Genomic DNA, 18,017 nt, shown 5'->3' on the forward strand with positions numbered 1-18,017 from the left:
TTAGTTTAGATTTAAGTCCATCTAAATTGCTGTTGATATTGTTGGGTGAGGCAATAAATACTGTCAACTGTTCGATCCCCATACTAACTCGTCCCGAGCTATTAAAGGCACCACACCTCGGACCTAGCTAGATGTTAGTTGCCCTACTACTACTTCCTTTGGGTTAGCATTAGGGGCACTACAAACAGAATCCACAATAAAGATGTGATACTGTGTGTGGAAAAGGTTTTATGTGTCCTAGAAATGAAATGATGAAATGAAATGACAGAAATGTAAGGGGACGTTTAAGGCTTCAAATCACAGTTGAGGAGTTTTGTGGATTTGTAGTTTTGTATTTTCATCCCAGCTGTTAAACAACAGATAACAGTCTGTGTTACTAAATTCACCACCAACCTGAATGTGTTTGTGCCAACAGGAATGCTTTTTTCTATTTCTGCATCATCGTCACCCAGATTTTTCATCTGCTGTCAGATTCAAATCAAGACGAAGAAACTTCTCACTGAATCAGTTCAGAGAAACAGAGAAGTCTGGGAAAAAAGAATCATCCAGAAAAAAGCTCCAAATAATGAGAATAAAACAAAGAGAAATAGTGTCAATAAGAAATGAAAAGCACACAGCAGCTTCAGCCGAGCTGTCAATCAGCAGCGGCAGCCTTATCTGTCGGCCGCAGGGGCTGATGGGAGGTCTGAGGACCTGTTAGAAACCACGTGGCCCTCGTCTGATCTCACAGCTCGTCCTTGTTTGGCCTCAGCTGCATCAGAGCGCCACTTCTCCCCAGGTTCACCAGAGGAAACACCACTGCACAAAATGCTTTTCCTCCCAGCTGCTGCTCTGTGCTGTCTGTGTTCAGGTGAGTGTTTCCAGCCAATCAGGAGCCAACAAAGTCAACCTTTAACAAACACTGTCACACTAACCTTCATCTATCTGTCTGTTTCTCTACAGCGCTGGTTGCCATGGCAGCAGAGCTGAGTCAGGATCATTTAACATTGACCAGGAGGGTTGGTCAAACCGTCTCCTTCAGCTGTGAAGAACTAACCAGTGCCCGCTCTAACATGGTACACTGGTACCAGAAGAAAGACACATTCACAAAGATTGTACAAATTGACATGAAAAACGGTAAAGTTCATTCAGGTTACAATCATCCTCAGAAAGATGATTTCTCATCTGTGAATAAAAAGAACGGCTGGGAGTTGCAGATCCAGACAGTTAAACTCAGTCATTCAGCCACCTACTACTGCTCCTGTGGTAAGAAAGATCCCCACAGTGAGAAATGATCCCTGCAGCCTGAACAAAAACCAACAGATGTCAAACAGTGTGTGTGACAGGAAGAGAGCAGTAAACCACAGCCCAGGTTCACATATTTCACCTCCATCTCAGCCAGAGTCACAAACATACTGAACTGAGGGACTGATTTTCTTTCCTGCTGTCAGGATTGATTTCATATTCTATTGATTGATATTTTGATCAGATATTTCAGCAGGTTTATTGTTGTTCCACACAGTGAGGAGAAAGGATACAAACAGAAGCACAATGATGAAATCAAATCAAGAGAAAACAATAAAAGTACAAACTAAACAGAAACAGATATTTTGTATAATAGAAGAACAAATTCCAAAGAAGATGTTTGAGATAAAGATTGAGATCCTCCTCTTTGTTCTGCTGCTGGATACCTACAGCGTCACATTTTGAAGCGGAGGGCCACTGACCGAGCTGCAGGATTTGACCACTTGGGAGTGAGACCGGGTTGCGCCTGCAGGAATCTCTCTACACCCCCTGGGACTCTGTGTTCAAAAAGAAATGATCAAATGAAATATTTGCTCAACAGAAAGCTAAAGCTTCATCCTGCACTATTTCCACAGAATCAATGCTCCACCGCTACACAGCAAGCTCGCCAAAATTACAGCCCATATTTCAGAAGAAAACACGAGTGCTTCTTACTCAAAGTGGCGCCAAAGTGTAGCTTAATATCTGAATAAACACAAAGAATGAACAGATTCACTGGATGGGTGTCACAATGTCTGCCTCAGTTGTGTTTATTGGTGTCCATTCTGCCTCTCTGTCCCTCCTTTCAGCCACATTCCCACCTCTCCAGCCCCTTCATTGCCATTTCTCTACCTGTCCACCAGATGGCCTCAGACTGTTCCACCTGTCCCAGTCAGCTGACTCCCACATCCAGCCACTCCCTCCTGCCCTGCAGTAACCCCTTTCACCTGACCTTCCCCCGCCCACCTGCTCACCTGTTCCCCATTTCAAGCCATACTTTGCCAGATTGTCTGCTTTGTCCACCCAGCTATCCAGCCTTTGTTCTGGCTTCCTGACCTGCTGCTTGATCCACAGTTTGATGATTCTCTGCCTGCCCCCCTTTTGGATCACTTTACCTGTTCTGACTGTCTACCTGGTTTTGACCCTTGTCTGCCTTTTGACTCCAGTAAAAGTCAACTTTTATCTTACCCTGTCTGCCTGTGAGTCGTGCTTTTAGGTTCAAACTTGCTGTTCCTGAGCTGTTACAGACGGCTGCTTTAGTTCTGATATTTCATGATGATGTGAGCCGCTGTTAGCACTGCTTACCTTATGAGCTAGTGCAAAGTCAGCTTTAAAAAACATGGCATCCTCAGCCCGGTCTCCTAGAAATTAGGTTTCTATACAACTCATCTGCAACAGCAAATACGTTCTGATGGAAACATAATGCCGACTGAATGACGTTTTCTATGAACATAATGAGGAAATGTTGTTCATTAACGTACCTGGGAAGTCACAAACATGTTGATAGTGAACGTATCAGTAAAATGTTCACTGACAACCAATTTCATTTGTTTTCCATCAAAATAGACAATCTTACAATACACTGTCCACTCATAGTGACTGCAGCATTATTAACACTGAACCTAAATCATGATCTTTAACCTCAACCAAAGTGCTTTTGGTTTCTAAACCTGGTGTGGCCTAGGTGGAAAAACACGCAATTAGAAGAGAGTATTTATTGTTTTTTTTTATTTGTTTACATTGGCAAAGTTTTAACGTGGGGGTACCCAGCCCTCAACTGTCAATCAGGGGCTACGCAGGCCACGTTCAGCCTGTCAGCTCGGAGGTGAAGTGCAGGCGCGTTGTTTTTCCGGCTCTCTGGGATCTCAGCCGCAAGGAGGAGGGCAGCTAGGAGTTAAACTGTGATAGGAGAAAGATAAGACCAGTGCACTTACCTACTGGGAGTCCGGAGCCGAGTGACTGAACGAAGGAGACGAGTTACGTCTGCTAACCATTTAGCTTCCATCTTGTGAGCCGCTACAAGCCCCGACATCAACGTGCTTGGCTTTGAAACACAGAGCAATGGTGAGAAACGTGTCCCTCTTAAGCCTTATTCCTACAGGACTAGTATTACCTGGGGACCTCTAGTAATTTGTAATAATTGCGGAGGTCGTCTGTGATCTTAATCCCGTGCAAATCTGCCATGTCCGTAATTTGTAAAGTAAAAATTCCACCGCAAATTACCTACCATATTTTGCCAAACACAGAGGTCATGTGATAATATTAGTCCCGTGTGAATCGGCATCTCTGTGATTTGGGGTCGTTTTTTGTTTTTTTTAAGGTTTTTTGTGTTTTCCGCGCCTTTATTCTGCCTTTTTCCCGGTCGAGAATTATGGAGGCTGCGTTGGCAATTATAAATGAAAGTTTTGACGGCATTTTGCAGCAAATTCAGGAGGCTCATCTAGGTACACAGCATGGAGACCCATTCGCAGAAAGAGCAAGCTCAAATCCATCAGAAGAGCGTAATCTCGAAAGATGATTAGATGGAACATGTTTCTACCTTTCAACAGGCTCACCAGTTATTATTATATTAAAAATATATTAATATATATAATAATATATTAAAAATATCCATATCTAAATCTTCCGTTTTGTTTTTTCTTTTGTCTTTATGGTCATATAGTTATTTATACATTCATGTGACATCACTGCAGCATACATATTCTGATAGCCCAGGTTGTCCTAAAAAAAATTGTATTACAAGGTTGAGGTTGTACATGCATTATTACACACAGAGACCAGGCAAACCAATAATAGGAAAAATAATCTAATTTTTGCATAACCTCTCATCACCCATTCTATTATCAAGCTATTAATTAGCTATTACCTTACCTTCCTGATGGCAAATGCAAGCAATATTGACAGCCGTCTGTTTTCTAGTACTAGTAGTTGTGGTCGGTGACATTGTGTGTCAGTCAGGGCTGGGTTTAGTTAACTTTCAAATCAATATGTAATCCCTTAAGATTTCTTAATAGGTTAGACATGACACTGTTCTTATGCCAACATTTTTTCAGTACTTCAGTTTGTAATAAAATGTAGGCCTACCCCTGAATTAAATTAACTGAATGTGAATTTTCCGATCCCTGTAGCCACCTTCAAAGCACCAACTTGCATGTATCCTGTGCCTTAGAAATGAATGACGATGAATCTTCAATAAATACTACAGTTAGTCATGGAGTTCCACAAGGTTCTGTACTTGGACCAATACTATTTACTTATATATGCTCCCTTTAGGCAACATTATTAGGAATCACTCCATTAACTTTCACTGTTATGCAGATGATACGCAGTTATATCTATCAATCAAGCCTGATGAAATTAATCAATTATCTAAATTACAAACATGTCTTAAGGACATAAAATCCTGGATGACCGGCAATTTTCTGATGTTAAACTAAAAAAAAAACGAAATTCTTGTTCTTGGCCCCAAAAACCTTAGAGACTCACTGTCTAAAGACATAGTTACTCTAGATGGCATTAACTTGGCCTCTAGCACCACTGTCAGGAATCTTGTAGTTATCTTTGATCAGGATTTGTCATTTAACTCCCACATAAAGCAGACCTCTAGGACTGCCTTCTTTCATTTACGTAATATTAGAAAAATTAGACACATACTATCACAGACAGATGCAGAAAAACTAATCCATGCATTTGTTACTTCAAGGCCGGATTACTGCAACTCTTTATTATCAGGTTGCCCCAATAAGTCCATTAAAACGCTCCAATTAATTCAGAACGCTGCAGCACGAGTACTGACAGGAACTAGAAAAAGAGATCACATCTCTCCTGTACTAGCTTCTCTGCATTGGCTCCCTGTAAAATGTAGAATAGAATTTAAAATCCTCCTCCTCACCTATAAAGCTCTTCATGGTCAGGCCCCTTCATATCTTAAAGAGCTCATAGTACCCTATTACCCCACTAGCACACTACGTTCTCTGAATGCTGGGCTACTTGTGGTTCCTATAGTCTCTAAAAGTAGAACAGGAGCCAGAGCCTTCAGTTACCAAGCTCCTCTCCTGTGGAACCAGCTTCCAGTTGTGGTTCGGGAGGCAGACACCCTCACCACATTCAAGAGTAGACTTAAGACATTCCTCTTTGATAAAGCTTATAGTTAGGGCTGGATCAGGTGAGTCCTGAACCATCCCTTAGTTATGCTGCTATAGGCCTAGACTATCGGGGGATTTCCCATGGTGCACTGAGCTCCTCCCTTCCTCTCTCTTTCTGCACTCATTCATGTCCCATTAATGCATGTTACTAACTTCACTTCTTCCCCGGAGTTCTTGTGCTTTCTCGTCTCGCAGGTTCTTATTGATCCTGGTGGAGCCTCCTGCCATGGTCCTGCTAGATTGTCATTGCCAATACTGTTGTTGCTGTGCACCTGTCTGTCTGTCTGTCTCTCTCTCTCTCTCTCTCTCTCTCTCTCTCTCTCTCTCTCTCTCTCTCTCTCTCACCCCAACTGGTCGAGACAGACGACCACCCACCTAGAGCCGAAGGATCTGTCCTGTCTGTTTCTGCCTTTTAACAGGCAGTTTTTCCTTGCCCTTGTCGCCAAGTGCTTGCTCATGGTGGTACTGTTGGGTCTCTGTAATTAATGTTTTAAAGAGTTCGGTCTAGACCTGCTCTATTTGAAAAGTGTCCTGAGATAACTTCTGTTATGAATTGGCGCTATACAAATAAAATTGAATTGAATTGAATTGAAAATGTGCAGAAAATGTCAACACTGCAAACTCACAATGTGTTTTTACTGACTGCCTTCCCTCTCTTTTATAGTAAATGCATGGTATATTGAGAGAACACCACGGGAGGGTGGGTATTCCTTCTGGGAAACAGAGGTGCTCCAGAAATTCCTGGAGAAAGATTGGTACGTCAACTTTAGAATGCCCAAAGAGGCCTTCAGTATCCTTTGTGACCAGCTGCGCCCATACGTCAACCCCCAAACTACAAACATGTTGGATCCAGTACCTTTAGAGAAGAGCGTTGCGATTACCATCTACAAGCTTGCAAGTAATGAATTCCATGATGTTGCCAACCTGTTTGGTATTGGAGCCAGCACAGCCTGTAACATCTTCTGGGAGGTGTGTGAGGCACTAAGCAAACTCAGGAGGGTTCTGGGGAAGAGGCCAAAAACTGTCCCAGAAGTCCAAGCCATCATAACAGGTTTTGAGAGGAAGACGGGATTCCCCATGTGTGCTGGTGCTTTGGATGGCACGCACATCCCAGTCATTGCCCCAGTGAGCTACCCACCGACTATTATGATAGAAAAGGATGGTACAGTGTTCTTCTTCAAGGACTTGTAGACCACACTTACAGGTTCCTTGATTTTGATGTTGACTGGCCTGGGAAGTGCCACGATGCATACGTTTTCGAGTGTTCCTGCCTGTGCCCTAAGCTGGAGGATGACACCCTTTTCCCTCCAGTCAGCAGGAACATCCAAGGGGTCAACATACCTGCCCTGATTGTGGCCGATTCTGCCTACAGCTTGACCAACAACATAATGAAGCCATTCCCAGAGGGTACAGTGAGAGGACCAAGGTCAGCCTACAACGCCTGCTTGAGCCATGCACGCATCCACGTTGAGCACGCATTTGGTTGCCTTAAGGGTCGCTGGCGATGCATTATGAAAAGAAATGACTCTCAAACCAAAAATGTGAAGTATATTGTGTCTGCTTGTGTAGTGTTGCTCAACTTCTGTGAGCAGCGTGATGTACCTGCTCTCTCCCCAGCAGAGTGCATCCGGGAGGCCTTGGAAGCTCATACCCAAACAATGCAGTCAAGACCCACGTGAGATTGGAAAAAAAAACATTCATTTCAAGTGCAGAGCATCCTTCACGTTTCTGAACTTCACATTCACATTCAGTTGTAACTTTATTTGTTATAACTTTTGTTGGTTGTCAGTTTTTAAATATAAAATAAACTATTTTGTTACAAAATATATAGAAAATGTGCAAAATAAAGGCACATTTCTGAACTTTGCAAGTGACATTCCGTTTAAACTTCGTTATAAATTCACGGTTGTTTCACCTTTTCCCCTTTACATAATATTAAATATTCTGTTATAAAACATAGAAAATGTGCAAAATAATGCTTTCCTGTAGGGATGCACCAATACCAGAGTATTAGTGAATTTCACAACTTATGACTCTTGAACTTAAACAGTCAACGGAATATTTAAAGGCATAACAAGAACAAATAAGGCTTTCCTGCAAAGTGGTAAGGCAGAAATAAAAAAGCTAGTTGGGTGGGTCATTAGTAGTAGTGCACCGGACATGCTGCTGGGACAGGGGGTCCGGGGGCTGTGGATGGAAAGTCCATGCCCTCATTTGACGGGCCTTGGTGAGGTGGTGCATAAGGAGGGACATATGCATGAGGGGTCATAAAAGGTGGAAAGTTGGGCGGGGGTCTAAAGCACTGAAACATCTGGAGCATCAACTCCCTGTTCTCTTTTGCTCTTCTATCCTCGGCTTCCATCCTCTTCAACTCAAAATCTAGACGTTTCTTCTCCAGCTCCATTCTATTTCTCTCCACCTCTTTCTCCCATTCAAGCCGCTACTTCTCGCATTCATGGGTGTTGTCATTGTGTATGAGACGGTCCAGACCCTTGTCCAGTGCCTCCATTATCTGGGTTTTTCGGCCCTTTCTTCGGCGATGCGATACAAAACAATTTTTTTTTTTTAGCATATTCAATTGGTAAAAACTATAACTAATGGGACATTTTAATGCAACAGTGATTCAATTCAATTCTGCAACAATTTGATGCATCAAAGCTTACATTTTCTATGGTAAGAGGAATGAAGTTTTAGTGTGCCAATAACAGAGAACCCTTGACAATGAAGTAGCATCTACTTCAAACCATATCATCCATTTCATAAACTGATTCTTACTGAATTCATAAGAACATTACTAAACATGAGAGCCCACCATGTGGCTTCGGTTCAGCAGCAGGTGGAGGTGGTGCTTTGGAGCCCGAGCCTTGAGTGGATGCATCATCCTCTGCATCATTTTCCCTTGAGGTGTTTGACAGATCGTCAGGGCTCACAGATGAACCTGCGGAGCACAAACAAAATTTTGAGCAGGTTCACTCAGTAATAATTTACTACTTATTTCTTCATTGAGCTATAGAGAAGCTAACATCTAACATTACATCTACATATAAATTAATAACACAATATAGCCATGGTGGTGTAGTGGTGTCTGGAGAAGTGGGTATACTCTTAATTTATGGCCCTTTTTTTCTCTTTTTAAGTGGTCTGTCTAGCAAAGGATAAACGCACTGTTATAAACAGTGACATTTAAGATGTGAAAATATGTGCACTTTAAAAATAAAAGGGAGGATGGTTTTATTCTTCAAGAAGAGCAGTGACTTGGCTGCCCAGTGCAGACTGAAAAATAAGTGGGTATACTCCATGTACCTGCACTACACCACTGAATATAGTGTTACAGTATTATGTAACGTTAGTCTACAGGCCTAACGTTACTGTAAAATGTTGTTGCACTTACAACACTCAGATTCTTCTTCTTCTGAACTCCCCCTGTTATCCATCCTGATGTCTCCGTGATTGTTCATAGGTCGGCAACCTCAAAACATAATTGAAAACAAAAGTAAAGCTATGTACTCTGCTACAGATCAACAAGTGGCATTTCCATATACGTTAGTGAAATAACGTTTTTTTTTGTACATTTGATGTTCGAGCTGTTCGGCAGCATAGAGGAGTGCACGGTGCTCCGTGGGCCCGACAGTACCAGCAAAGTAACGTCAGATCAGTAACAGACTGTTACACATAGTTTACGCAGAGCCTTGACATCATATCCGGGTGATAATGTCAGTAAATTCGAGTTAAAACACAGACTTCGATTATCCCGTGCAAATGCGCCGCACGAAACACAGACGTGGTGGGGTAATTACTAAATCACCCAGGTAATACTAGTCCCGTGCCAATAGGGCTTTAGCTGCTCTGGGGTTATTTTTCTGTTTCTCAGTGTGCTAACAAAAGCAGTGGCGGTACTAATGTCTATGGGAGTGAACTAAGGTGAATAATGATGCAGTGTTTTGAACATGTTTATTGTGGCTATTATTTTATGCCGATGTATATAAAAGGGAAGTTGTTTTATTTTGCTATTACCAATTTAAAATAAGAAGTAATGTGATAATTCATATGAGAGTGAAGTTACATTTTATTTTGTAAATGCAAGCTATTGAAGGAATTTATTTCATTTCAGTTGTGAGTTTAGTTTTTGGTGCAGTTTCTCTCACACTAGTAGGCCTATAGTGTTTGAGGAGTAAAGAAGCACACTTCTTTGATACCTCTGAAAGCAACTCAATAATTGCATGTTATGTTATCCTGGTTTTGAATGTTAATGGTTACTTACATAAGTAAGTCACAGTGAAAACACAGCAGAAAACACTGCAGCCAGTTCTATTTGTTATAGTGTACCGCGCTCCTGGACCGTACTCTGATTTTATATCTGAATTTTCAGAGTTTCTATCAAGCTTAGTCCTTAAATCAGATAAAGTAATTATTGTAGGTGATTTTAATATTCATGTGGATGTTGACAATGACAGCCTTAGTAATGCATTTATATCATTAATAGACTCAATTGGCTTCTGTCAGAGTGTAAATAAACCAACTCATTGTTTTAATCACACTCTTGACCTTGTTCTATCATATGGCATTGATATTGAACATTTAATAGTCTTCCCACATAATCCTTTCCTATCTGACCATTATTTAGTAACTTTTGAATTCATACTATTAGATTATAAGCCATTAGGCAAAACTTCCTACAGCAGATGTTTATCTGACAGTGCTGTAGCTAAATTTAAGGAGGAGATTCCTTCAGTGTTTAATTCAATGCCATGTCTGAATTTAACAGAGTCCTATAACAACTTTAGTCCCTCTGAAATTGATAATCTTGTCGATAGTGCTACAGGCTCACTACGATCAACATTAGACTCTATCGCTCCTATAAAAAGGAAATTATTAAAACATAGGAGACTAGCACCTTGGTATAACCACCAAACCCGCCAGTTAAAGCAAATAGCTAGGAAATCTGAAAGGAAATGGCGCTCTTCCAAATTATCAGAATATCGCTCAAATTGGCAAGATGATCTTAAGATTTATAGAAAGGCCCTCCGTAATGCCAGAGGAGCCTATTACTCAGCACTAATAGAAGAAAATAAGAACAACCCTAGGTTCCTCTTCAGCACTGTAGCCAGGCTGACAGAGAGTCACAGCTCTATCGAGCCACATATCCCCATAAACTTAAGTAGCAATGACTTCATGAGCTTCTTCTATAATAAAATTATTACTATTAGAGAAAAAATTAATCACCAACTGCCATCAACAGTTATCAGTGGCTCTCCAAGTTCAGGGACTTCTGTCAATGTAAACTTAGATGTATATTTAGACTGTTTTTCTGCTATCGATCTTCATCAGTTAACTTCAATCATTTCTTCATCGAAGCCATCAACCTGTCTGTTAGACCCGATCCCAACTAGGCTGCTTAAAGAAGTTGTTCCCTTAATTGGCACTTCTTTACTGGATATGATTAATCTTTCTTTATTATCAGGATATGTACCACAGTCCTTTAAAGTAGCTGTAATTAAACCCCCTTCTTAAAAAGTCTACTCTTGACCCAGGGGTTTTAGCCAACTATAGACCGATTTCTAACCTCCCGTTCCTCTCTAAGATTCTGGAGAAAGTAGTCGCCAAAGAGTTGTGTGACTTTCTACATAACAATAGTTTATTTGAGGATTTTCAGTCAGGATTTAGAGTTCATCATAGCACAGAGACAGCTCTGGTTAAAGTTAATAATGACCTTCTGACTGCTTCTGACAATGGACTTGTCTCTGTACTTGTATTATTAGATCTTAGTGCTGCATTTGACACCATTGACCATGATATTCTTTTACAGAGACTTGAGCATCAAATTGGCATTAAAGGAACTGCCCTAACCTGGTTTAAGTCATACTTATCAGATCGTACTCAGTTTGTACATGTTAACGATGAATCCTCCATAAATACTAAAGTTAGTCATGGAGTTCCACAAGGTTCTGTACTTGGACCAATACTATTTACTTTATATATGCTCCCTTTAGGCAACATTATTAGGAATCACTCCATTAACTTTCACTGTTATGCAGATGATACGCAGTTATATCTATCAATCAAACCCAATGAAATTAATCAATTATCTAAATTACAAACATGTCTTAAGGACATAAAATCCTGGATGACCTGCAATTTTCTGATGTTAAACTCAGAAAAAACCGAAATTCTTGTTCTTGGCCCCAAAAACCTTAGAGACTCATTGTCTAAAGATATAGTCACTCTAGATGGCATTAACTTGGCCTCTAGCACCACTGTCAGGAATCTTGGAGTTATCTTTGATCAGGATTTGTCATTTAACTCCCACATAAAGCAGACCTCTAGGACTGCCTTCTTTCATTTACGTAATATTACAAAAATTAGACACATACTATCACAGACAGATGCAGAAAAACTAATCCATGCATTTGTTACTTCAAGGCTGGATTACTGCAACTCTTTATTATCAGGTTGCCCCAATAAGTCCATTAAAACGCTCCAATTAATTCAGAACGCTGCAGCACGAGTACTGACAGGAACTAGAAAAAGAGATCACATCTCTCCTGTACTAGCTACTCTGCATTGGCTCCCTATAAAATGTAGAATTGAATTTAAAATACTCCTCCTCACCTATAAAGCTCTTCATGGTCAGGCCCCTTCATATCTTAAAGAGCTCATAGTACCCTATTACCCCACTAGAACACTACGTTCTCTGAATGCTGGGCTACTTGTGGTTCCTATAGTCTCTAAAAAAGTAGAACAGGAGCCAGAGCCTTCAGTTACCAAGCTCCTCTCCTGTGGAACCGGCTTCCAGTTGTGGTTCGGGAGGCAGACACCCTCACCACTTTCAAGAGTAGGCTTAAGACATTCCTCTTTGATAAAGCTTATAGTTAGGGCTGGATCAGGTGAGTCCTGAACCATCCCTTAGTTATGCTGCTATAGGCCTAGACTATCGGGGGATTTCCCATGGTGCACTGAGCTACTCTCTTCCTCTCTCTTTCTGCACTCATTCATGTCCCTTTAATGCATGTTACTAACTCCACTTCTTCCCCGGAGTTCTTGTGCTTTCTCGTCTCGCAGGTTCTCATGGATCCTGGTGGAGCCTCCTGCCATGGTCCTGCTTGACTGCCATTGCCAATACTGTTGTTGCTGTGCACCTGTCTGTCTGTCTGTCGCTCTCTCTCTCTCTCTCTCTCTCTCTCTCTCACCCCAACTGGTCGAGACAGACGACCACCCACCTAGAGCCGGAGGATCTGTCCTAGGTTTCTGCCTTTTAACAGGCAGTTTTTCCTTGCCCTTGTCGCCAAGTGCTTGCTCATGGTGGTACTGTTGGGTCTCTGTAATTAATGTTAAAGAGTTCGGTCTAGACCTGCTCTATTTGAAAAGTGTCCTGAGATAACTTCTGTTATGAATTGGCGCTATACAAATAAAATTGAATTGAATTGAATTGAATTGAAACACTGTTCATATGAACAATAAGTGACTAAACTTTTTACATGAATTTAACAACACTGCATGAGTGTTGTTAAATTCATGTAAGAAGTTTAGTCCTTTCCTGGTTTTGTTCTCTGACAATGTTCTGTTTACGGCCAGCGTATGAGATATTTTGAGTAGAGAAGTAGAAGGGAAGTCACTTTTCACCAGGACATCTGACACCACTCAGTATTACTTCCAAGTTCAGGAATCCTTTAACTTTCACCGCTGTTGTCCATCTCCATGGGGACCGCTCTTATCACTATATTGGCTCTTATTGGCTCAAAGGAATGGGCCGGTGTGTTTGTGACTTTGTCAGTAGTTATTTGCATCTAATCAAAACTGTCAAACTCCATTGTATGAACATTGAACAGCTAGCTTGGCGGCTCGTCTGTAGTGCAGGGTAGTGCTAGCGTTCCTAATGAACAACCATTCTTGTGACAGCAGGCTTGATGAAAACAATGATGGAGGTATTAATAAATCAATTTTCTTAACAGTGGCTTACTTTTATAAGATCATTTATATATTATTATATATTATTATCATCTATATATTATAATGTATGTATATTTGACTGTTTCATCTCCACTTTAAGACTCATCCCTTCACCCAATGAACCAATATCACAAATCACAAACTGGCCTCAAGGGGCTTTACAATCTGTACAGCATACGACACCCTCTATCCTCACAGCCTCCATTCAGATAAAGAGAAACTCCACAAAAACCCTTTAACAGGTGAAAAATCAAGGTGGAAAACTCCTGATTATTTCTACTGCTTTGGGAACGGCTGCACATTCAGATGCTGCGGTCGGTAGGCTAGCTCCTTCAAACTTCTCTGTTTAGGTTCAATCTGTTTTCAGCTTTATTGCTCAAACACGTATTACCTCTGACAGAAATAGACTGCAGTCATCAGCAAAGGAAGTGTGGGGTTTGGATTAAAGAGACGATCCACCCAGCCAGAACGGCAGGACCAGCCCACCTGCTACTTTCTTTTCATTGTGCAACCTTGGTTGTATACCTTGAAGAGCAACAGAGGAGGGATCCCTCTTCCAGGATGAGATACAATAAATGTTGTATGTACAGAATAGACCAAAACAACAATATGTACAATAGAATGAATAGTATAGGTAGACTGTAAACGTATATGAAGAATATGAATCAGGGAGGACATGGAGCAACTTCCAGGAGCCAGGACCAAGAATGTCTGTACAAGATTTTATTTGTCCATCCATCCATCCTTTGGTCCAGGTCCAATCCATGTGGACTAAAGTAGTGGACGGACAGACATTACCATCCATAGAGCAACACTGCTAGTGTGTCTAAAGAGACATTCAACAGCAGACAGGTTTTTGTATTAGTCTCTCTCACTGTGGGAGGATATAGCTACCTCATCTTTGGCTCTGGAACCAAACTGTATGTAACAGGTAAGAATAAACCTTCATTTTCCTTCAGTTGTTTTATTGAACAAGTTGAAAATGTGTTTTTAATGAGTTTCTGCTGCTTCAGGCTTTACATGTTCGTTTTTTCATAATTAGTAGAGAATTCTTGCAGCCATGCAGCTATTGTTACATAAAAAAGGTTCATAATTCCTGAAAAGATGTTTAAATCTCACTGCACAACTGAAGTTATTCTTTATTTCTGCATGAGATCAAACTGATTTATATAGAAAAAGTATGATATTGGCAATGTTACAGATATACAGTATTTGATCATCCCAGTCATTCAGAACCATCTCCTGTTTTAATGAAACTAGATTATATATGATATTGGATATTGTTTAATGTATGACAGTAATTGTATGTTCAAAAGGAAAAAGTTAAAATACTTTGGAAATAGAAATTTAGCTTGTGACAATCGTATTTTATATGATGGAAATATATTTAAACATAAAGAAGGACACTGAATATAATATTTCAATTTGAATAGAATTACTGCTTACTAATATGTTTCTATTTTTTTAAATGAAAAAGTATATTGGCAATGTTACAGATATAAAGCATTCGATCAACTCAGCAATTCAGAACCATCTCTTGCTTTTATAAATTAGATAGTATATATCAAATATAATTGTATATATGTCAGTAAATGTGTTTTGAAAATTAGATGAGGATAAATTTGTCATTTTTAAATTGTAAAATGAACCTCAGGACTTTTGAAGAGATATTTCTACATCAAATATCTACAAAAACTAATATTGAACTCGACTTAAAAAAAATAGAATTCATCCAAAGTAATATATATATTTATGCATATGATATAGGATTATATGTGACTGCACACACATTCAAATGCACATATATATTGATTATATTATATTTATAGATAAATAAAATCCTTTTTTTATATTATATCACATGGCACTATTCTTTAACATTCCATGTATCTGAACATTTCATTGTAATTGTGGATAAATGTGTAAAACCTTTCTAATTAATATTGTATTGATATATTGATTTGTTCTTCAGTGGTAAATATATGTTCTAATTACTGACCACCACATCTGCATGGACCACTGTATACATTCTGTAATCATTAACATGACAGTTCTATTTCATGTAAATGTAAATATAGAAAAACAATTACTATTAATTATTAATCAATTATTCTACTTTATGATCGTTAATGTAATGATTGTATGAAATTACTGTTAGTATTAATTTTAATAATCATAATGTGTGTAAAATTATTGTAAATTGACTGAATATTTAAACAAAGAATTACATAATACATAATGTTTTTTATGCCATATTCCATCTGCTGACATTAGATGGTAAATATATTTGCTATGAAGGTGAATCCAGTATATGTAGTGGACTTTGTGCTGATTTGATGAGTAGTTTAGTGATCAGAGTCCATGTAGTTTCCAGGATCAGACTGAATGCAGTGCAGTGCTGTAAGCTGCTGTTGACTGTGTGAATGTGTGTCTGTGCTGCTTGTTGCTGCTGTCAAACTTCAGATGAGCAGATAGTGAAGCCCGTGGTGAACGTGTACCCAGCAGCATCCAGAGCCCACCTGGAGGGGAAGAGCTCCCTGCTGTGTGTGGCCTCAGACATGTTTCCTCCTCTGGTCCGGTTCTCCTGGAAAAGACAAAAGGACAATGGTCCTCTGGAGAAGGTGACCTCTGCTGACAAAAAGCAGCTGAAGCTCAAAGAGTCGGGATGTACAGCCACCATCTTGCAGATCCCTCAGCGAGAGAGCAGCACATACAGATACCGCTGCTTCGTCCAGCACGAGGGGGAGACAGTGGAGGCCCAAATAAAACAAGGTAATGAAGGTTTGGTGACTGTGTTCAGCAGTGATTCAGCTCCATGTGGAGACACTGTCAAAGAGAGCAGAGGACTGACATTTCTTTTGACACCTTTTCTGTTTCAGAGGTTTCTACTCTTCCGCCACCTACAACTTCACCATCACCTCAACCGTCACTTCCACCATCGCTCCAACCATCACTTATTCCATCACCTCCACCATCACTTATTCCAGCACCTCCAGTTTCTGTCCCGTCTCAGTACCAGGTGAAGCTGCTCTGTCTGATGTACACAGTGCTGATAGTGAAGAGTCTGGTGTACTGCTGTGGACTCTCTCTGCTGATGATCCTCAGAAACAAGGGACCGTCCACCAACTGCACACATGCTGACTGACTGGTTTCATCTAATTTATCACTTTGATCAGCAGACAGAAATATCAATTTAGATTTAAAAAATGTTGTGGTTCATTGGGAAACCCTTTTTTCTATAAAGGTTCGGTAAAGTGCTCCAAAAAATATGAATACATACACATACACATATATATATTTACAGTTAGTGAGAGTAAATTCTGTGCTACTGTAGTGTTAGTTTCATGCTCTAGTTTATTTCCACTTTTAATTGTGACTAGTATAATCATAGACAACCTGAATCATTACCTGTCTGCTGGATATTTACCTTTTATATTTTCTATGTTCTTGTTTTGTATTTGTGAATTTCAGTTTGGCTGAATAGCAAATAATGCAGAAACACAATCAGTGTCATTAGATTTAGTGCTGAGCCCTTTTTATAATTGTGTCAGCGTGGATATAAAACTCTACGCTGATGACACTGTTATTTCCACACATGAACAAACAGCAGAGCGAGCTGGTTTGAAGCTACAACTGTTATAAAATTATGATACAGCGGCTTGATCAGTTGGCCTGAAGTTTGAATGTTGGCTAAATGATGATTGTGTATATTTTCCAGAAACCAATAAAATGCGATTTAATTCTAACAGTTTGATAACGATTAAATGGATTAGTATAGTTACTGATTATACTTTAACTATGATGTATATGTTTATGTAACACATTTAAAGACAGAATCACAAAAATGCTTCACAAAGAAAGACAAAAGTTATACATTGGAGTAAACATATTTTAAAACCTTCTATTTGACATAATTTACAATCAAATTCTAATTTGAAACATGTTTAAAAAGAACCAATAAATTAGAAATGATCTATGTATTGATGATGTTATAAATGTATGCAGGCTATGATCCTTTCCCACATGTCCTAATATGTTGTATTATGTTACAAGTTGGAGTCAGGCTGGAGAAACTGTCATTAAACTGTCACCTTTACAGAATCAATAAAACTGTTTGAATTAAAGACAACTTTCACAGTGAGTACTGAGAGCTGAAATCAAACTGAAGTTCCTGGAATGATTCTTTAACCAGAGTCGATGGTTGTAACTGTCATTGTGTTATTAATGTGAAAAAGTGCAGCTAACGGTGAGGAGGCTGCAGAGAGGAAACCCACACAGCCCGTCTGCTGCAGGAAAGGAAGTGTTGATTTGCTGTCAACAGTTTTTTATGAGTCCTAATAACCACTGAGAACAGATTCAGCTGCTGTACACACTCATGAACTCCTCTCCCTCTCTGTAGCTGTTTGTCTTTCCTCAGGTTGTCTGTTGTTCTGTTAATTTAGCATTTTATTTACTTAAAATATAAATATTGTAACACTTTACAATCCCTTTTTGTTAATGCAGTCTTGACTTACACACTCTAATGAGTGAAATCAAATGACCAATCGGCCAATGACCACTGACCTGGAGGTCACAGCCATATATATAATGTATTAAAGTACTATAGGTGTAAAGAGTTGGTTTTAATTCTAATAATTCAAAACATAAAGACAAAGCAAACCA

At 39.7% G+C, this 18,017-nt stretch overlaps 1 protein-coding gene and 1 long non-coding RNA gene across 2 annotated transcripts; both read left to right on the top strand.

Annotated features, from left to right (window-relative positions):
- Window positions 1-457: 457 nt before the first annotated feature.
- LOC127351842 (immunoglobulin lambda-1 light chain-like) lies at window positions 458-17,517 on the top strand. Its single transcript, XM_051379806.1, has 6 exons — window positions 458-850; window positions 943-1,242; window positions 13,598-13,610; window positions 14,246-14,286; window positions 15,819-16,127; window positions 16,235-17,517. The coding sequence occupies exons 1-6, from the start codon at window positions 808-810 to the stop codon at window positions 16,498-16,500; spliced, it is 972 nt and encodes a 323-aa protein (XP_051235766.1). The 5' UTR covers window positions 458-807; the 3' UTR covers window positions 16,501-17,517.
- LOC127351845 (uncharacterized) lies at window positions 4,749-12,834 on the top strand. The gene is made up of 2 exons (XR_007880961.1): window positions 4,749-5,603; window positions 12,468-12,834. It is a non-coding gene; the product is annotated as an uncharacterized LOC127351845 (long non-coding RNA).
- Window positions 17,518-18,017: the final 500 nt, after the last annotated feature.

Source organism: Dicentrarchus labrax, unplaced genomic scaffold (genome assembly GCF_905237075.1).
Source record: "Dicentrarchus labrax unplaced genomic scaffold, dlabrax2021, whole genome shotgun sequence".
Classification (NCBI taxonomy): domain Eukaryota; kingdom Metazoa; phylum Chordata; class Actinopteri; family Moronidae; genus Dicentrarchus; species Dicentrarchus labrax.